The 21,460-nt window shown below is 66.5% G+C and overlaps 1 protein-coding gene across 11 annotated transcripts in view; it reads right to left on the reverse strand.

Annotated features, from left to right (window-relative positions):
- The window catches only part of BRSK2 (BR serine/threonine kinase 2), a 60,416-nt gene extending 39,691 nt beyond the window's left edge, over window positions 1–20,725 (reverse strand). For all 11 annotated transcript variants that reach the window (XR_005526910.1, XR_005526908.1, XR_005526909.1 and 8 more), the window contains exon 1: window positions 20,632–20,725. Coding sequence is in view for 8 of the 11 variants with exons in the window: in XM_039224120.1 (XP_039080051.1) it covers window positions 20,632–20,725 (94 nt within the window). In the remaining 3 variants the exon portion in view is untranslated. The remainder of the gene's footprint in view (window positions 1–20,631) is intronic.
- Between the last annotated feature and the right edge of the window lie 735 nt (window positions 20,726–21,460).

Below are 21,460 nucleotides of genomic sequence, written 5' to 3' on the forward strand. Positions count from 1 at the left end.
CAAAGTGTTTGAGTTGCATAAAGCTGTGAAAACCAAGCACAGAAGTACGGAGAGTGCTGGGGGCCCCAGGCCAGCTGCCCCGGGGTTCCCACGGCTGCCTTCCCAGGGCAGTGGCCTCGGTGCCACAGGAGGGCAGCCCACAGGGCCCCCACGGAAGCTGGGAGTCCCACCCTCTCCTCGGAGCAAGCCCACTGCACGGGACAGAGCGCGAATCCGAGGGCCAGACAGGCGGCCGCTGCACCTGACCCCGGGACCCTCTGTTCCTGGTTCAAATCGCACAGGGTGATCTCCGGGGGGTGATGGGCTTTTTTTTTTTTTTTTTTTTTTTTTTTTGGCAAGTGCAAATCTTAGTTCCTACACAAAATATTTTACTTTGCTATCCTTGAAGATGAAAGAACATTCTTCTTTTTAAATGAAGTTATTTGATAACTGTTTTGGAACTAAAGCACAGGCCAAGAAATCAGTCATCACTGGTTAGTGACAATTGCCAAAGGTGTGCTGTAGAAAGCAGCAGCCCAGAAACGGCCACTCTGGGCGTCGGGGTGACGCAGGTACCAGTCCGGGGGGCGCCCGTCATCCAAGGGGGTCCCACGGATTGGGGCAGGCTCACCACACGGGCCCACCGGTGCTCAGACGCAGCTGTCGCGGGCACCTCCACTCGCATGCCAGGCGCTGCGGACAAGCCTCAGCCCAGGGGCGGCCCCAGGCCCCGGCCTGCAGTGCTGGCTGGGCCGCCCTTGGCCTTGGTCTTTGAGCCCACGCCAGGGGCCACGTCTGTCTTGCTGTACGCAGCTAAGGCCGGGTCAGCAGTCAGCACACCCGGTGTGGGGTGGCAGGTCCCGCTGACTGCAGGGCTGAGGCCAGGACCCCTTCCCGTCCTCACGGCTCTTGGATTTGCAGGGTCAGGGAACAGCAAGGACGGGACAGTGTGGGAAGAGCTCCACGTGCTCCATGTCCACTCCCCTCCTGTGCTACAGGGGGGGGGGGAGGCTCCACTGGGGAGCTGGGAGGGGAGCGGGGTACCCCGAGGGCGGGTGTGCCTGGCGGGAAGACAGCCTCAGATCCTGGCCCCACATACCCCCTGGCCCCAGCCCAGCCTGGCTGCCCCCCAGGTCTCCCTACGCAGTGGCCTCACCCCAAACTTCTGCTGGCTCCGGCCTGCCCCTCCCCCGCCTTCCAGGAAGTTTTCTTAGATTGAAAAGTCAAACCAAGTCCAACCAGAAAAAAAAGCAAGCACTTTACCAAACCGGCTATGAAATTCACTTATTCCTCCACCAGCAGGCGCACCGGCTCCCCCTTTGTCACCACAGCTTCTCCAAGGGAGGGAGCGTGGCAGGTGCCACCCCAACTCTGAAAAGGACCCCTCGGAAAAGAGACAGAGAGCGGCTCCCACCCCAGGGCCCGGGCCGACTCAGCCTCTTCTCCCTGTCCCCCCACCTCCTTCAGAGGCCGTGGGGAGGGGCGGCCAGGCTGCATGCCGTCCCAGGTCCCCAGCCAACCTCACCCCATGCAGAGGGAAGGCCGAAGGACACCAGCCTTGGGAGCAGGCAGAGACCCCCCCGGGTGTCAGGGCAGAGGAGGAGGGGGCTCCCACCAGAGCCATAGCTTCCTTAGTGACTCTCTACCCCGGGGGGCAGGTCAGCTCTCTGCTCTGAGCCCATGTGCCCAGAGTTCGGGAAGCAGCTACAGAGACGAGAGATGAGAGACAGGAGGTGGAGGGGCTGGACCTCATCACCCTAAAGGGGAGGGCAGCTGCAGGGGCAGGGCACTGAGGGGGTGCCAAGCCCAGCACACACTCCAGCTATCCCAGCCCCCCCACCCCCGGTTAGTGCTGGGCAGGGGCGAGGCCGGGAGGCCCCGTCTTCGCAGGAAGACACGTACACACACGCATGCATGTACACCAGCAGTGCAAGTGTGACATGCTTCCCTTCCCCACGCACCTCGTTCCTAAAGAAAGATCGAGAAGCCGGGCCCTCCGCGAACCCTCTGCTGCACAGGGGCCTCACCAGGCCGCAGGCCTCCTGCAGTGCTCAGTCTCCCCCAGCCCCGGCTCAGGCTCCGACCAAGAGATCTAGTCCCCGAAAAGCATCTTTGGGGGCCTCCAAGGGTCAGCACAAGGCCCCAGGGCCAGGTCCTCCCCAGCAGCCACTGACAGGGGCCGAGGGGAGGTAGAAGAAGGTGGGGCAGAGGAGGGGTCTCCTGGGCTGATGAGAGAGGGCGGTGGGGCCAGGCATAGACCCAGTGAATGAACGGGTCAGCCCTTGGGGGTCCCAAGGAAGCCTCTGGGAGCCGTCAGGCTGAAGGCTGCAGTGAGGACAGTGCCAGGGCACTGGGGGCTGGTCAGACGCCCCCAGGGCACTCACAGGGCGCGGCGGCCAGCAGAGCAGCTCCGGGCCAGGACCTGGGCTGCCGTGTGCTCCGTCTGACCTGGGCTTCCGTCTTCGCCCTGAGGGCCCTGAAACGCCACAGAGACACCAGCCCCTGGGCACCGGGTCCTTCCCAGGTCCCCAGGGCAGACAGCGCACAGGGCTCCTAACACCAGCCGAAGGGCAGCGGGGTGGGGGTGGGGGGAGGAGGAGACGGCCAGGGTGAGGCCGGGAGCTGTCGCTGGGGCTGGGGAGAGAGGCAGCACCTGCTGGGGCTGAGTGTTGCTGGTCCCGAGGAGTAGCATGTGGGGGAGGGGCAACGGCGGGGCCTCAGGGGACCAGACCTCATGGGAGAGCCCCCCCTCAGTGGCCTGCTCAGAGGTCCCCAAGTCTCAGCAGGTGGCCCACAGCCTCCTCTGCCAGGGGGTGGGGGTGGCAGCCCAAGGACTCTGCTCAGGTGCATACATTCCCACCTGGGAACCTCACAGCTGGGCCTCACCTGGGCCGGTGAACGCGCAGAGCCCTTCCCACGGGTGGCTCTTTCGCACACTCACGTGCACATGCGTGCACACGGACTCACAGCAGCACAGGGAAATAAACCAGCAGTCTGGGCTGAGCCTGCAGGGCAGAAATCACCTCTGCAGTGGAAGCCACTCTGGCTTTGAGGAAGGGGTGCAGGCTCCATGCACCCAGGTGATCGCCCTGGACAGCCTGGGCCTCCCCCCAGCTGCAGAGGAGCAGAGAGGGGTCAGGGTGCATCCCCAGGCCTCGCCGGGACACGACCACCCTGGGGTGGCAGGCGCCCCTGTGGTCGGAAGCCTGTGCAGGTCCCTGCCCCTGCCCACTGACCCCGGCTCGGGGTGTCCAGGTGGGGGCTCTGGCCTAGGGCGGGAGGAAAGATGGAATGGGCGGTAGAGAGAGGGCCCCACTGTGAGCAGGGGTGAGGCTGGAGCTCCAGGGAAAGGAAGCTCCCGCTGGGTTTGCACTTTGCCCCTGGGGACAACTGGGCCACTCTGGGAGCTGGGGGTGGGGAGCCTGCTCAGCCTGGTGGCCGGAGCTCCCACCCCACCCCTGAAGGACCCCAGCTGGTCTCCAAACCCTGAGCAGCCCCTACAAAGCCCTCCCCCTCCTCTCTCCTGCCAAACCGCCATCTGTTGCCATGGCAACGAGAGCAGAAAAGGCAGGCGGTGCTAAGTGCTCTCCCCCCAGCCCCCTGCTTTCCCGGCTCCTTGAGCTGGGCAGGCTCCAGGGGCTGCAGCCCACACTGGCCTCAGGGCCTCCCTGCCCCCACCCTGAGCCATGTGCAGACACCCCAGTCCTGGCTACTGAATGGGTGGTGGGGACCAAGCCACGGAGACACGGCGGTAGCCCCCCAGCACATGCCGCCTCTAATAAACTGCAGGTGCGCCAAGGAGGCTAAAGCAAGCACAGGGCCTAGGGTCCCCATCTGGCTGAGGATACCCGGAGGTCACAGGGTGGGTGCAGTGACAAGAACGTACCCCAGCGGCGCGCCGCTGGGCGCCCGGTCCCAGCACAGCGCCACCACCACAGTGTGCGGGTCCCACGCCTGAGAGGCCCCTTCACAGCGAGACCCAGGGGGCTCAAGCCAGAGCTGCGGGGCCGCAGAGCAAGAAGATGCCAGCTTCCCCGGTGTGTCCTGGCCTTTCTGCCCAGCGGCCCCCATTCCCTGGCCACCTCCCTGGCGGGTCCAGAAGGCCAGGGCAGGGCAGGCATCTAGAGTCCCCTCCGGCCTGGGCTGCGGTGTGGGGCCCCCACCGAGACGGTGCATCTGCCCCAGTTCCTGACGAGGACTAGGAGGGACCTGCCTGGCAGGCTGTGTCTGGGACACCCCACTCCATCCCGCCACAAGGGGGGCTTGCTCCAGGCTGCAGAAGGGGCTGGGTCAAGGTGGGCCGGGAGCCCACCCCTCCTCCCAGGCGTGGGGGCAGCCAGGGGATTCCGTGAGCTCCATGACGGGGGAGGCGGGGGGACTGCCCCATGTCCCCAGGAGGCTGTTCCCTCCTCCCTGAGCTGCAGGACCCAGCCGCAGGGCTGGCGGGAGGAGGGAGCGGATTCCCCTCTCCTCCAGAGTCACAGGCTGGGCGCTGGGTGGTTGCCATGGCGACCACAGAGGCAGCCGACTAACAGGGTGGGGAGTGGCGTGTGTGATGCAATAGGGCACCCCTCCCTCTCTGCCCCCAGGACAACTCCCCCAGGATGAGGAGCCCCCAGATGGCCACTGGCCCCGGAGCCAGACAGGAGGGCAGGCTCCCCGCTCCCCCCCTGCACTCCCCTGGCTGCTGTCCAGAGCGGGCATAGTGGTCTCTGCCTCCAGGCCGGGCTCCCCCACTGCTCAGCCAGCACCCCTAAGGGGCGTCCACCTACTGTGTGCTCAGTTCTGTCTCCTATGGGCACCAGCCCCAGACCTTCCAAGACCAAATGACCTGAGAACCACAGGGGGCCCTCTGCCTGGGGGAGGCGGGCGGAAGGGGAAGGTGCCCATCGCCTCTGACACAGCTGGGCCCCAATGCCCCTCTGGCCCCAGCCCTGTGGGCAGGGGGCGCCCAGCCAGCTGCTGCAGGCATAGGGCAGGACACCCAAGGGGACACCGCGGCCGTGTCTTGGGGGCAGAACGCTGTGAAACCTGGCCCCCGTGTGCCCCTTCCCGCCCCCACCCCGACCTCCACCCACTGCGTATGGGAAATCCGGAGGAACGTGCCTTCGGAGGGGCAGGCCGAGCAGGGACCACAGCAGATTTCTACTGACTGGTTTTCAATTCAATGCTGTAAAATTAGCCCAGTGAAATATTTTGATTAAACCCTGTAACTATTCAGAAATCCAATCTGGTAAATTGTGTTTTTTTTTTAAGCTGGTGTTCCAGTTTCAGGAGCCTCAGGACTGGAGGCTGATGATGGGATCACCCGCCGGTGCCCGCAGGCTGGATGGAGGCAGGCAGGTGGGGGGCCCAGGGGTCTGAGGAAGGTCTGACGGTTGTAGGGAGCAGGTGGCACAGAACGAGAGCCTGGGAGCTGCCATTGAAGGGAAGCAGGGAGGGCCGGGCACACAAGGAACCTGTGTGCGAGAGGCTCCAGGGGCTGGAGCCACACCTGCAGTGTGGACGCCGTGGTGTGGCCAGAGGCAGCAGTGCTGGCAGCCTGCACTGCCCAGCCCCCCAGGGAGGTGTGGGGGTGTGGGGGGGTCGAGCAGCGGAAGGACAGTGCAGGGGCTGCTGGCAGAGCGCCGGAGTCAGTGACAGTGCCATGCGGGGGTGAGGCAGGGGCCACCAGGGGAGGTGGGGACCCGGAGGTCACCGCAGCAGACACACCTCAGCCGGCCTGCCCTCCCTCCCTCCTCTCACCTGCCCGTCCCTCCCCGGCCAGGCTCCAGGGACAGCAGTGGGATTACCGGCCACTGCGTGCACGCCTGCCCCCGCACACATCCCTGCCCCCGTGTACACACTTGTCACTGCCCACACACCTGTCTCCACACACACACCTGTCCGTGCGCACACATCTGCCCCCACACACACATCTGTCACTGTGCACACACCTGCCCCCATTTGCACACCTGCCCCCCAGGCACACATCTGTCACCATGCACACACCTGCCCCCATGTGCACACCTGCCCCCATGTGCACACCTGCCCCCCCCACATCTGTCACTGTGCACACACCTGCCCCCATGTGCACACCTGCCCCCGGGCACACATCTGTCACCATGCACACACCTGCCCCCATGTGCACACACCTACCCCCATGTGCACACCTGCCACCACACACACATCTGTCACTGTGCACACACCTGCCCCCATGTGCACACCTGCCCCCCCCACACCTGTCACTGTGCACACACCTGCCCCCATGTGCACACCTGTCCCCACATACACACCTGTCCCCATGTGCACACACCTGCCCCCATGTGCACACACCTCCCCCATGTGCACACCTGCCCCTGGGCACACATCTGTCACCATGCACACACCTGCCCCCATGTGCACACCTGCCCCCACATACACATCTGTCACTGTGCACACACCTGCCCCCATGTGCACACCCGCCCCCGGGCACACATCTGCACTGTGCACACACCTGCCCCCATGTGCACACCTGGCCCCCCCACATCTGTCACTGTGCACACCTGCCCCCATGTGCACACACCTGCCCCTGGGCACACATCTGTCACTGTGCACACACCTACCCCCATGTGCACACCTGCCCCCCCCACATCTGTCACCATGCACACACCTGTCACCATGCACACACCTGCCCCCGGGCACACATCTGTCACTGTGCATACACATCTGTCACTGGGCACACCTGTCACTGTGCACACACACCTGGGAGGTGTGGGGGACCCTCAGGCACAGAGCCAGGCCCAGGGGCACTCACAAGCTAAGGCAGGGGTGGGAATACTTCCTAGAAGCTTCCGGGCCTCCCCACAGCCCCCTGCCTTGTAACCGTGCCCTGTGACGAGACACTCTCCCAGCTCCCACGAGCACCCTGGCTGTGGTCCCAGCCCCCTGACATAGGACACAGTAAGGCCACAGGCAGGTGAGGCCCCCTGCGTCCGCCGGCCCACCCGTGGTCAAGCAAATCGGCACAGCACCCCCCGCCGGTGGCCACCAGGCACCCCCGGCAGCCCCTCTGCCCGCAGACCCGGGGCGGCCCTGGAGGGACACCAGCCCCTGAGGCCCAGCAGGCCGGAGAAGGAGCGCGAGGGCGGGTGGACCCGTGGCGCAGCGAGGCCTCCTGTCCCCCGAGCAGGTTCTGTGGGGACGTCACAGGGAGCAGGGACTCTAAAGGCAGCACAAACCATGGGGTCCACTCTGCACTGCCAGTCTGCGGTTTCACATTGAAAACAAGACCTGGTCTGACTTCATTTCCCCAGTCTCTAGGATGGTCTCAAGTCCCGCCCCGCCGGGGGCCAGTGAGCTTGTGCCCCCCCACCCCCGCTTATGCTGTGGGGACACATTGGGCCATGCCCTCTTCCTAGACTCTGCCCTGGGAGAGCAGCCCTGGCTCAGGGGTCCTGGGCAGGACAGGGTAGCTGTACCTAGCAAAGGAGGCCAGGTCCGGGGGCCCACCGCCCAGAACCCACCGGGCGCCTCACTTTGCTCCCCCATAGCAAGGCGCAGAGACCCCGACTATGGGGAGCACCTGACCCCAGGGAGCTGGTGGCTGAGGCGGATGCTGGGGCAGGGTGGCTGGGCCCGGAGACCCTGGCTGGTGCCCCACATGACACAGATGCCAAAGTGCCAAGGCTGGATTGGGGGGCCGTTCCCCGCCGGCCCTGGAGCTTGGGACCGGGCTTGGGTGAAGCACAGAGGCCTGGGGGTACTGCCGGGGAGTGCGGCCTCCCTGGGGGCGAATCCAGATGCAGTTGGGTCCCTCGGGGGGATGTGGTCCCCAGACAGACGGACGGCTGGCCGCACACCCCACCTGCAGTACCAGCAGGAAGTGGGAGCGCAGACCTGCAGCCCTTTGCCCGCCCCCGCGCAGCGGAGGTTGGGAGCCAGGAGCGCCCGCCCATCCCCATCCCCGGAAGGGCGCCGCGAGGATGTAATCTCCGGCGTGGGGTAATAATAGAATCTGCTTAGCAGGCAAGCGGGCAGCTTGCTCCGAAGGACAGAGAGAGAGGAGACAGTCAAAGACCCGCCACACGTGTCACCCTCGTCCTCCCGAACACCTGCACGGGTCTGAGGACCACTTCCAGGGGGCCCCCTGCCCAGGCTGTCGCCCCGGGGGGGGGGGGATGTGCACCTCTGCCACCTCTTGCCCTCGCAGGGCTGGCACTCGGTGGTGGGGTCTGCCCCCCCCAGACAGCAAGAGGGGGCACAAGGTCCCTGCGGTCCTCGATGTGCCCACCCCTCCCTGCCCCAAGGGCTCCTGCTCAGCGCCCCCCAGACCACTGCCCTGTCCCACGAGCTTCCCCCACCCCCACCAGCACCCACTGCTCAGGGACTGGGGCAGGCCGAGTGCCTGCTACACACTTGTGCTCCGCACTTGGAAGCCTGCGGGTCAGTCTCAGCACAGGCTCACTGGCCACGGGCCTGGTTTATGTAGGCCCTGGGGGGCGCCTGGGGGGCTCAGTCGGTTAAGCGTCCGACTTCAGCTCAGGTCACGATCTCACCGCTGGTGGGTTTGAGCTGACAGCTTGGAGCCTGGAGCCTGGAGCCTGCTTCGGATTCTGGGTCTCCCTCTCTCTCTGACCCTCCCCTGCTCACGCTGTCTCTCTCAGAAATAAATAAAACATTAAAAAGAAGAAGAAGGTCCGCACCCAAATGCAGGCCACCCGTCCAGAGGCCGCACGCACCAGGGAACCCGACATGATCCTGCCAGGGGGTTCCCAGGCTCTGTGCCTGCTGACACGCTGACAGGCTGGCCTCCTCCTGCCCGGGGCTCCTGAGCAGGCAGAGGAGGAGAGACACAGGGCGCCACCCAGGTGACACCTGTCCTGTGCCTGCTCAGGGCTGACGGCCTCGCTCTGCTTGCCCGCACCATTTCCGGGGGCTGCCTGGCCCCAGGGTAGAGGCGCCTGGCGTCCTGAGAAGGAGCACGTGCAGGGGAGGCGCTGGCCTGCACCCCTCCGTGGGCGGGGCCGCAGCAGGGAGCCCCCCGGGCGGGGTCTGGGAGCACGCCCGCAGCCGCCAGCCCGTCGCAGGGCCCTGGACCCCCGGGGGCTCTCACAGAGACCAGCCACACAGGTGCTAAGGAGAAGGATGTCCCGCAGTAGAGAGACCGCCTGTCACACCTGGAAGTCCTGCTGCAGAGACAGACGGGCAGGACAGGGCCCTGCTGAAGCCACCTGGGGTGTGGTGGGACTGTCACCCAGGACCGTCACCCAGAGGCTGGGGCAGACCCCTGGACGGGAGGAGCAGTGAGTGAGGACCGCAGGGCCCCCAGCCCTCGCCTGGGCGTGACCTTCGCTCCAACGCCCCCTGCTGGTCGCCCGCACCCCAGCCCGGCCCCCCACAGGGGCATTTCAACCCGACCAGGAGGTGGGCCTTCCTCATACTGACCCCCGGGCCGAGGAGGACGTGGCTTGGGGTAGGGAGTGGCCACCTTTCTGGGTCTCTGGACATAGGACAACCATGACTGACCCCCAGGTGACCCGGCTGAGCTCCGGGTCCCACTGCGGCAGACGCCAGGGCCGTACGCTGTGGAGGGGGCGGTGTGACGCGGAGCCCCACGGCCAGCTGACCCCAAGCTGTGGAATGTGGCTCTGAGCCTCCTGCAGGCAGAGGGACGCGGGAGGGGGAGGCGTGGATGTGGGCCTGTCTCCACCTCACGGGGCAGTGCCCAGGACAGCAGCCCTCTGGGGACTGGACGCACATGCCCCCCACCCCGGGCCAGCAGCAAAGCTAGAAAGAATCTGACGGGACCCACCCTGAAACCCTGGGCCACTGGGCGTCACTTGGGGGGTTCTCCTGTAGCCCCTGCCGAGCCCCCCACACATCTGTTCTGCCGCCCAGGGCAACACGGGCCACGTGTGCACATGCCCCCCGTGGCTCCGTGGCGCCTGCTGGAGGATGTTCTATCTGTGCCACATTATGATTAGTTATAAATCCCTTGGGATTTGGGGTTTAGAATCAGCAAACCTCCAATCTGTGACAAGCCCTCTGCCTCTTTAGAGATAAGCCAGCATCAACCCCTCACTATCCGCCAAGCCCACAGCCCTCCACCAGGGCACACTCCCTCCTCTACCTCATTCTCAGAACACCACCCCCACAACTAGCCCAGGATGGGGGTTTGGGGCCAGAGACTTTGGGGGAGTTGGGGCTGAGAGCCTGGCTTCCTGAATTCTACCCAGTTCCCTGCAGTGCCTGGGCCTGAGGGGGCTGCAGGAGGGCGATACCCGGCGCCTTCACACCCCCACATCTCCATCTCCCCAGGTGAGGGGCTCAAGCAGGCACACCTGTGACCCAGAGCCCAGCCCCTTGGCCACCCCAAGGCCATCCACCCATGGCCCAGTACTCTGTGGACACTCTCACATTTCATCCACCCCCAGGGCACAAGGCCCCCGAAACAAGGGGAGCCAGTAGCAAGGCAGGGGGAAAACTGGCTGGTGGGGACCAGACCTCCCCCTTAAGGAGCCCCGATGGTACAGGGCACCCACAGTCTCCAGGGCACTGGGCCAGGGGAACGGTCAAGAACTCCAGGGTTGCTCGGTGCCCTCACACCCCCCACTCACATCCCCAAGGGAACCTGACAGGAAGCCTCCTGCCCCAGAGACACAGGGTGAATATCAGAAGGGGGCAGGGCGCTGCTCTTGGGAAGTCACCTCGAATCAACCTCAGAGCCAGAGCCTCGTGCCCACAGCCTCTGTGAGGTCCTGGCCGTCCCCTTGTCCCCAGAGAGTCAGCGGCAGCCCTAGGAGACCAGGCCAGCGGCTCCTTCTGCAAGAGGAGGGAGAGCCCGCGGGCCGGTGTGCCCCACCGCCTGCCCCTCGTCGGCACAGAACCGGCCCCACAGCCGGGAGACAGGCACAGAGGCTGCCAGACACCTGGGCCTTCCCACGGCCGCCAGCTGCGGCCTCCCTCACCGGGAGCGGAGGCTGCAGACTTCAGCACGGCCCTGCTGGACAGCTCCCCACCCGCAGGCCCGCCTTTCCGGGGGAAAGGGACTGGTCCCGCACACCCCCACACCCAGGAACGGGCACAGGGCCGTCTTCTCCCAGCTCTGAAGGCCCCAGAGTCTGAGCGTGGCCAGCAAGCTGCCCCAGCCTCATCCCGCAGCCCCCTCCCCCCAAGGATGGCACAGCCGAGATGGGGCACGACCCCAGTGCTTGTGGCTGCTCTCCTGCAGACTCAGGAAGGAGCGACGGGGTGGGGGACCACAGGCTGCTGGCAGGGACCGTTGGGGGCGCTCCCTGGAACACTGCCGTCCCAGCCCTGACGGCCTTGCTCCTGGGACAAGGCAGGGGCTCCTGGCAGCCGGTGCCACACACAGAGTTGGTGGGCTTAAGGGAGATCCCTCCAGGGCAAAACAGCGCTGGTCAGATGGCCCGCCACGAAATGCACACACACTCGGGGAATGCATCTGCACATACAACGTGAGCCCTGACTGCAGGGCAAGGAGTGGGCACGACTCCCTCAAGCAGTGCCCTAACACCAGGCAGGAAACCCAAACGCACAGACACCGCAAGGGGGGGCGGGCGTCAGCTGCTCCCGGTGCAGTCACGTGTTGAAGCCACAGGCCAGGCGGGCTGGTGGACTGGGAACATGGGCCCAGGGTGGGCAGGGCTGTGCCCACCCCGCCTAAGCTCCGGCCACCACACACACTGCTGTCTGTCTGTCTGTCCACCCTCCAGAGAGCCCAAGGCGCCCGAGGAGAGGGCCGCCATGCCCAGGAGGACCAGCGAGATCTGAGGAGGACCAGGCAGCCCACACTGGGGGGGCCTCCCTCATCCCCACTCCTACGGTGGCAGGGGCTCAGGAGGAAGGACCCGGGGAGGAGCATGAGCCTGCATGACGCGTGCCCTCCACGTGCTTTGGCCCCACTGGGCCTGGACCTCTGTTGCACAAGGGGCAGTGATGCCTCCAGACTGGGCAGATCTGTGGCCTCCAGGCAGGGCCGAGCCTGTGCCCTGCTGTGCCCCGCACCCCACACCAAGCACAGAGGACCGTGGATTGAAGAACGGAGGCCACGCCACTACTGCATGGGCCTCAGACACTACGAGTGAGAGGCCCCCACCCGAGTGTGCATCGCTGGGGGGCTCAGGAATGCGGACCCTTGAGGCCCTGGCCTCAGGGTGACACCAAGGCTGAGGACAGCTCAGGGCTCTGCGGCCTCCGGGCACTGAGGGCAGAGGCCTGGCTGGTGGTGGAGACTCCACCTCCAGGAAACAGCCACTTCAGGTGAAAGACCTAGCTCCTGACCGGATTTCTGCGGGTTTGGGGAATCGAGTTACCTTCACAGGTCACCTGCTACTGTGCTCTCTCAGGGTCCCTGTCAGACACACACACTGAAGCTGCTCTGGGACTCACCTCCCGTTACTGGAGGGGTGGGGAGCGAAACTGGCCTCGTGCTGCTGAAGGTGGGTTGGGCTCCATGGTCGAGGGGCTCTGCCCTCAACCTCTGTGTCTGAAAATGCCCATGTACAGAGAAAGAAAGGAGGCAGGTTCCCACAACAGCCCCACCCCAGGGGCAGGGCCGCGTCCCGGGGCACCGTGGTACCGTGTGGCAGAGGGAAGGGCAGGACAAGCCCCTTACCGGCCCGGAGCCCGCACTCTGTGGCCCCGACTGTGCCCCGCCCCCCGCCCCTGGGGCCCTGCAGCCCAGCACCGCTGCCCAGCCCGGCCCTGTGACAGCCCCCACTCACTGTCCCCACAGCGCATCCGTCCTCGTTTCTCCCCACGGCCCCCGTCCCCGGCCAGGGACCCCTCAGGCGGCATGGCCAGCACACGGCCCCAGCGGGACACTGGCTGCAGCAGCCACATGGGTCCCCTGTAAGCTCAGGGCCACACGCTCCGCATTGCACGCGAGAGCGAAGACACAGCCATGGAGATGTGAGACCATCCAAGTGGCCGCACTGGTATCAACAATCTGAGTGTTCCTGGAACAGAGGGTGGGGGCCCTGCGCACGGGCATGACCCCTGGACCTCCGAGTGCCATGCTGGCATGGGCGCAGGAGGGATGGACGGGCAAGAGGCCTCGGGGACACGCCAACCCACACATCTGAACGGTCCCAGGGGGCTCTGAGCCCCTCACACACACCAAGCCACACACCCTGAAGAACAAGGGGCCTGGAAAGTTCCAGGGTGCTTCTTCCCACAGGCATCGGGGCCTCACTCCTGTGTGCTCCCCGTGCCCAGGAGGAGACCTGCTCGGTGAGACCACTGTGGCTACACCCAGGCTCTTGGCCAGGTGGGCGGCGAGGGGGGGCATCTGAAAGAGGAGTTTGTAGAGCCTGCGGCTGCCTGCCCAGGGAGGGGGCTTCGCCGGCCTCCACAGATCTGGGCTCCCAGCTGTCCCGGCCCAGCGGGGCCCTGGCCTCCAGCCTGAGGCCGGCGTCACCGCCCAAGGAAGCTGGACACATGAGCCGGGTCTGAGCATGGACTCACCGCGTCTCAGATGGAACCGGGTAAGTTAAGTGCCCTGCGTGGGGTGGCCTCCCACTGCAGCCCGGCTTCGCCCAGTGGCCACCCCTGCCCATCATCTCGGCCTGGCCCCCATGGGAGGCCCCCTCCCCAGGGAAACAGCCGGCCAGGACTCAGGAGAGCGCCCAGCGCAGCCCAGGCAGCAGCTCCGCGGCATCACCTCCACTCTGGCCTCCCAGCCTGCAGTCCAGGCTGAAGCTGGCCACAGGGAGTCACCCAGGGGCACTCAGGCCAAACCACGCCTCCCAGATGCCACATTCCTGGCCAGGAGGCCTCCCGCCGCCCCCGCGAACTGCCCACGGCAGTGACACGGAGCCGCAGCTTGACGTGTCCCTAGCTCCTGCTGCGTCACTCAGGCCACATGGGCCCTGTTTAGGCTGCCCTCCCACCTTTGCCCCGAGGCCAGGGAGGCCAGCCCTGCCCTCCAGGGCCCACAGTGGGTGGCTACGGCATAGGTGCCCCGGGGCGCCTCCACCACCAGTGCCGGGCAGCCTTCTGCCCCCTCGGCCAGGCTGGCAGGGTGGCCTGTAGGTCCGCACGTGGATGAGGCTGCGGCTGCGGCGACCGCCTGGGGACGTGGCTCTGTCCTCACAAACTGCCCCCTCCCCGGATATCACGTGGTCTTCCATATCTTTGTGACCCTCAAAATCCACACAGAGGCACTGTGAGCCCAGGGCCCAGAGAGGAAACCACCCTGGAGGAAAAGCACTGTTGTCTTAAGCCGTGGGGCTTTGGGAGCGCTGTTCGGGGGGCTGGGGGGGCTGCTGCCCGGCTCAGAACACTGGCCCCTCAGAGGCTGCTGCGCGAGGCTGGGGCCACCTCTCAGGGTGGGGCCCCACACAATCCCTGCTTTGTCCCTGCGGCCTCTGCCCCAGCCCAGCCTCCGTCTTGCCCAGTGCCCGGGGCAGCCCCGCTCAGCCAGCCGGCACCGCCGGGGCAGGGCCTCGGGCAGGCGCGGGCAGCGCAGCCGGCCTCGGCCCGGGCCCCAGGCGCTGGGCCAGGCTCGTGGGGGCCCATTTCAGGCCTGGGTCTGACCTGGCCAGGCCCCGGGAAGGGCTCCATCAGAGCGGCTGTGGGAGACACCAGCTCTCCCCACATCTGAGAGGACTTCCTACAGAGTCCAGAGGAGCCCGGGGGTGGGGGCGTCTCTCCCATCCCCTGAGACCCCAGATGGGACCTGACAGATGTGGACCCGCTGTCCTACCGCCAGACACTGCCCACAACAGATGTGCCCCTCCTGCTGACATCATTCCCAGCATGAGCCTCAGAGAAGCCGCAGGAAACCCTGGTCCTGGCATGGGGGGGCATGGGGAGGCGTGGGGGGGGCTCAAAGGCCATCAGCTGCTGAGCGCCAGAGCCCGGCTGCCCTGCTCTGTGCCCGCAGTACAGAACCACCCCATCAGGTTCCAGGGTGGCCACGAAGGCCTGGGGGCCCCCACCCTGCACGGTGGGAGGGACAAGCCAACGCGGGGAGCACGTGGGGCCGCAGGCAAGCAGCGAGCTCTGCTCACACAAGTGCCCCGAGGTGCCTGAAGCCCCCGCACTCACTGTATGGCAACAGGCCGCCAGAAGCGCAAGCACCCCGCAGTCTACTGGAGGTGGGCGTGGGCAGGAGTGGGCTCTGGGGAGCTCCAGGCACACCCACACCCCAGTGGGCAAAGGTAGGGCGGCCACAGCAATCAGACGCCTCACCTCCCCCACCCTGGCACTGCCCCCTGGCTGGGGCGCTGATCCCAGAGCAGCTTTACCCTCCCAAAGTCCCCCCCAAAACTGTTCTGAGTCCAATGGCTTTGAAGGCACAAGAGCTCTCCAAGAGAGCACCAGGTACCCATGAAGGTGCCCTGATTGCTTCGTGCCAACGCCAGTCACCAACACTCCCATGGCATCTGCAGACAGGCAGCATGGCCAAGGCGCCATCCCCAGCACCCAGCCTCTAGCCCTGGAGGGACCTGTGAGCTCCAGGCGTACCAAAGGCGCCAGACATGGTACAGGGCCTGTGCTCAGGCACAGAGGATGCAGACAGTGTGTACTCAGGCCCTGAGGACACCCCACAAACACCTGTGAAAACCAGGACAAGAAACAGCCAGAGAAACATGTCCCTGGGGTGGGGGTGGGGGGGCAGGCCAGCACCAGCTTCCTGCAGCAACTCACTTGCCCGCCCCACAGAGTCCTTGAGGAGGTGAGTCGGGGAGGGGCCACGTGGTCGGGGCGGCGCAGCCAGCCAGCCCAGGGGTCCCCTGTCCAACACGCAGGGTTCACCAAGTGTGGCCGAGCTTGTCGCAACTGGAGAGGATCCAGATGGCTCCGGGCACCCTCAGGCAGGCTGGGAACGGGGCAGGACCTGGAGCCCCTCACTCCACAGCTCCTCTACCCCAAACCCAGTCCTGGGTGGCTGTCACCCCTACAGCCTTCCGTGAGGACCCATCAGAAACAGAGCCTAGTGTTGTCCGAGCATCTCAGAGGAAGTGAGAGCCAGCTTCTGCACATGCAGCTGGGGGCACCCCATTCCCAAACGGTTCTAGAAACATCTCTGTACCTCGGCCACAAGGCCTCTGCTCACCCCCAGGACTCCCCCTCCCCTGAAACCTCCATGCTGAGCTGCCCTTCCTCAACAGGGACAGTCCACCCAGGGACGGCCCTCAGCCCGGGTTGGGGGCTTCCTGGCGGAGCGCCTGCACCATGGGATATAAACTGCAGTGCTGTCTGTGCTACTCAGTCACCGGCAGGACCCCGACCAACGCTGCCCAGGCCTTTCTGACGCTCCCAAGGGGTCAGGGAGATGGGCATGGGGAGGGCTCCCCACAAGCTCTGCCCACAACCATCTGAGAACAGGGTCCTGCTACTCTGAACTTTTAAACCAAGCCCGTGCCGTGAGCAGACCAGAGCTGCTGCCTTTGGCCAAAGCACTGAGTTCTGAACCGGCTTCCTCACTTTCAGACAGACGGCACCGTGCCCGCTGCACTGAGGGCGGAGGCTCAGGGGGGCAGGGGGAGACCTTCAGATAGAACAGGTAGTCCACACATGGCCAGCGGAGGCCGACCCCACTCCCTGCCCTCTCCACCTTCGTGGCCGTGGCCCTGCCCCTTCTCTCGGCCTCAGCCCCCTAAGGCACCCCAGGGCCGACTCCAGTCAGCGCTCCCCTCAACCCCGGGTGCAGGGCCCATGCCCTGTAGCCTCTCGCTGGCTCTCAAGTGCCTTCTACTCAGCTTTCTAAAACCAACTGTGTCCTTCATGCCCCAGACACCTCCCCCACTCCTGCCTCGGGCTCTGCTCCCCGCTCTGCTCTGCCCTGGGCCATGGTCACCTCCAGGTCTACCAGACTTCCTCTCCCTCACCTGTCCCACCTTCACGGACTTCCCCCACCCAGGACTTCTCTCCCCCCCCCGCCCCCCGCCTGACCAGCACCCCATACGAATTCTCCTAAAGGTCCCCAGAGACTCTGAAAGGGACACCCCAGTGCCCTCAGCGTGGCAGTCTAGACTCCTCCCCCGGCCCACGCACCAGCCTTCAAGCCCAGCCAGCTGAGCTGAGGGTGGCCCTGCCCCCATCTTCCCTCGTGAGCTGCACTGACCGTCATCTGAAAGCCCTGCCCCAGCACCTTCACCCTCCATTCCTACCTACCAGTCAAGGGCTCCTGAGGGCAGGCCCCACATCTGACTGTGGGCCCCTGAGAGCCTCCTGCCTTCCCCCTCCTTCCACAGGGCCCTCCCTCCCCGCTTCTGGGAGCTGAGCCCCACCTGCACCTGCTGGGCTCTCATTGGGCAGCCCTGCCCTGCTCCACTTCCGGATGGGGCTGGAAGGGTGAAGGCCAGGGGACCACATGGCTGACACGAGATGCCCCCTGGGCCTGCTTGGGCCCCCCTGGGCCCCCTGGAGGTGCTCCCTGCCCCCCAGCTGAAGAAGCCTTTCCTGGATCAGGGCTGAGGCAGACAGCCTTGGCGGCAGGCTCCAGCCCATACAGTGACACCTGCCCCCCTACCCCCTGTAGGAGCCGAAGACGCACCCATCCACCGGAGAACACGATGCCTCCCCCGGGCGGCCTCCCCAGGTGACTCCAGGACACTGAGGCGATGCCCAGGCAGCAGGAGATGACCTTGCAATCGCACCCCGGCCGCCCGCAGGCAGAGGCCTAATGCCCACACAAGTGACAGAACCCGCTTGCCGAGCCGAGAGTGCGCCAGCGAGACGGAACCACTGGCCACTGAAAAGGTGCAACAGAAAGGGCAAGCAGCTGGGGCGCCTGGGTGGCTTAGTCGGTTAAGCGTCCGACCTTCGCTTAGGTCATGATCTCGCGGTTCGTGGGTTCGAGCCCCGCGTCGGGCTCTATGCTGACTGCCAGCTCAGAGCCTGGAGCCTGTTTCAGTCTGTGACTCCCTCTCTCTCTGACCCTCCCCTGCTCACGCTGTCTCTCTCTCTCTCCTAGAAATAAGTAAAACATTTAAAAAAAAAAAAAAACTTATAGAAAGGGCAAGCAGGACCCCATCAGCCACCAGAGGGGCATCCGGCGGGCAGAGGGGGCAGTCCGCCCACACTCGCACTCAGCACCCCCGCATCTGGAGGCAGAACAGCAGGCCCCTGGCTCGGACTGCCCGCCAAGGTGCCCGGAGCGGACGGGCAGCACGCAGCTTGGTGTCGCCTGGGCGCCTCCCTCCCTGAGCAGGACCTGGGCAGAGCGCGCGGGAAGAACGGGGAGGAGCCGGGCACACGCAGTCCAGGGACAGAGGTGGCGCTTGGAAGTTTGCTCGCACATCCTTCCGCTGAGGTCTCCTGGCAGCAAGCCTGCCCTGGATAAGGTCAGACGTTTATCTCCGGGGCAAAAGGCCAGGCCTGGGAAATTGCAACTGTCTTGGCATTTGCTGCCGAAGACCAGCCAGCAAGCCGAGCAGCCCGGCTCGGTGCACCCACATTCCCGGGGCCCCGCATCCACCGACAACCCTTCCACAAAAGGGACAGGGAGACAGCCCTCCAGGGAAGCAGTCCCAAAGCGCTTGACAAAGCCACCAGGAACGCAGGCTCAACAGACCCCTGGGGAGGGGGCCTCAGCACACGGAGAGCCCACTCCCCTCAGAGGGGAGAGGGACCCAAGGAGAAAGCCGGCGGCTTTGTGTGTCCCTCGGAGTTGTTTGCCAAACATCACATGGCAGCGCGTTGCTGACACACGCGCACGGCTTCTCCTTTCGTATTCATTACTGTTAATTACAGTGGAAACGTCCTGTAATGAACTGCACGACAGTGTCACTCGGCGAGGAGTGTGGAGACCAGCCCCCGCCGTGGAGCCCGGCGAGCCCGGCACACGGAGAATTCACGGCTGTCACCACTTGCACAATGATGTTTCCTTATAATCACATTTTATTGGTGCGATAATTAGATTATTTCACTGCTCCCACATTGTGCAGCCCCAGGTCCCTCCCCCACTGAGGATTTTACCAACTCCGGTTGCTCCTCCCAAGAAACATACGTATTTTGAACTCAGATGAACACGGGCTGTCTGCCACCTTGAACCCAGGCCACACCACCCCCACTCCCAACAGCACTGCCCGCCTCCCGGGGGTCCCTCGGGGCTCGGCAGTTGGCACAGAGGCTGTCTACTCACACCCACGGGGGGGGGAGGGCAGCTTCCCCCCCCCCCCCCGGTCCCTTCATACACGCTCTGCCTTAGTTACATCACAACCACTGCCCTCCCCAGAGAGCCCAGGGCCTGGCCCACTTTCCTCCCTAACACCACCTCTTGGCTCCACCTCTGTGTGCCAGGGGGGCTTGGGAAGGGCCTGCAGCCTCCCTGGCCCCCCCACCCTGCACCAGCGGGGTGGGATCTGCACTGCTGCACCCTCCCTTCCCTTCCTCCTCTCCCCTACCAGCCCGAGGCCCAAGGAACTTCCCAGAGACAGGGAGAAGCCGTCAGTGCCAATCGGACCTCTGGGCTGCCAGGAGAGGCCCATCCTGGGAGAAGAAAGAAAATGGCTGAGCCCAGCTTCCCACAAAGCGACTCTGTGAACGCCTGGCCAGCTGGATGAGGGGCTGGCCGCTGGGCTAGGACCCAGCCTGATCACCAGAAAGACAGCCAGGACGGGCCAAGCAGCCCCCTCCTCCCACTGGCCGGGGCTTGGTGATCCCTGGCCCGGGATCTGGCAGAGGGTCCAGAACCAGCCTCCCTCTCCCTCCCATGGGGGAGCGCAGTGTCGCAGACACTCGGAACAGCGGCCAGGAGGAGCGAAAGGCGCTGTCCAGCCCTCACAGCCGCCTCGGTATTCTCCCAGTCCCACCGTGGAGGAAGGTCCCAGCCCGGCCAAGGTGGCCCGGTGGGCCCACAGGACGCGTAGGGCCGCCTCCCTGCCTGCCACCGGGACTTGGGGGTCGCGGCCGGGGGCGCGCGGCTCGGGGCGCAGCTGCTCGGGCAGCACGCCTATTAGCGCAGCCGCGGCAGACGGCAGATGGGCGCCTGCTCGGCCCCCTCCTCCCGCGGCACAATGGGCCCGGTCGCTCCGGCGCACAATGCAGCCGGGCCCGCGCACCTGCAGCCGGAGCTGAGGGGCGCTGGCCCGGCCCCGCTCGGCTCGGCGCGGCCGGGCCCGTGCGCCCCCGTCCGCGCCGCGTGTCCTTGGGCCGCGCCCGGCCGACCGCAGCGGCGCGGCCTACGGGCTCCGCGGCGGGACCCGGTGCCCGAGCGCCCATTGTTCGCGGCCGCCGGCCGGAGCCACGGGCCGGGCCTACGGCTCCCCGCTCGGGACGACCTCCTTCCGGGCCCCCCCTCCGCGATCGGCGCACAGTCAGCACTGCCTTCTCGGCGGCGGGCCTGTGCGCCCCTGCGCCCTGGCGCCCCTGGTCCTCCCCAGCGCCCGGCCCGCATCCACGTCCCCAGTACCCTTCGGTGCCCTGGTCCCCTGGTACCCCTGCAACCGTGACCCCGGGCCTCCTCGCGGCTCCCGCTCCCCCCGGACGCCTGGTCTCACCGAAACCCCCTGTCCCCCCGGCGCCCTGGTCCCTCCGGCCCCCGTTCTCCATCGGTGTCCCCAGTCCTCTGCCCCCCCCCCCCCCCCACCGTGCGCCGGTCCCCTGACTCCCCACCCCTGTGTCCCCGGGCCCCCTCGGTGTTCCCGCTCCCCCCGCACCCCTGGTCTCCCCGCACCCCTTGTCCCGCGGGGCCCCCCTGCCCGGCCCAGCACGCACCTGTCTGCCCCTTGCCCAGCGTCTTCTCCAGCCGGTAGGGCCCCACATACTGCGCGTGCTGCGCCCCGCCGCCGTCCTTCCCCGTCGATGTCATCGCTCCCGGGCCCGGCGCCGGCGAGGTGGGAGCCCCGGGCGGGCGGGCGGCGGCGGCAGGGAGGGGCCGTCCGTCTGTCCGTCCGTCCGCGCGTCCGTGCGCTGGGCCGGGTCGGCGGCGCCCGGGCGGGCCGCGCTCGCTCCGCGCCCCCCGCGCCTCCCCGCGCCTCCCCGCGCCGCCGCCCCCCGCGCCTGCGGCGCTGCCTCCGCTCGCAGAGAGGACCAGGCGGGCGGGGGCACCAGGCTTCCGCCGCCGCCGCCGCCGAGGCCCGCGCCCCGCGCCCCCCGCGCACGCCCGTCCGTCAGTCCGCGGCCGCGCAGCCCAGCCGAGCCGAGCCGCCGGGCCGAGCCGAGCTGCCGAGCTGAGCCGAGCCGAGCCGAACGGCCGAGCCGAGCCGAGCCGAGCCGAACGGCCGGGCCGAGCCGAGCCGAGCCGAGCTTAGCGGCCGAGCCGGGCCGAGCCCGAACGAGCGCAGACGCCTGCAGCGGTGGCGGCGAGTGGCTGCTATGACCGCCAATCATCCGCATTAGCTAATCATCGACGCTCTGGCTTGTCGCTCCGCCTTTCTGCCCGCCTTGCCGCCGAGAGCTCTCCTCGGAGCCCTGCCCTGGGAGGCCAGGCGAGGCGGGGCGGTGCCGACTGCCCGGGCGTCTCCAGCCCGCCGCCCCCGCCCTCGCCCCGCCCGGACCCCGCCCCGGCCCGCCCCGGCCCGCGCTCCCGCAGCCCGGCCGGCGG

The sequence above is a fragment of the Hyaena hyaena genome, unplaced genomic scaffold, assembly GCF_003009895.1.
Source record: "Hyaena hyaena isolate Hyena2069 unplaced genomic scaffold, ASM300989v1 scaffold_1528, whole genome shotgun sequence".
NCBI classification, from domain to species: domain Eukaryota; kingdom Metazoa; phylum Chordata; class Mammalia; order Carnivora; family Hyaenidae; genus Hyaena; species Hyaena hyaena.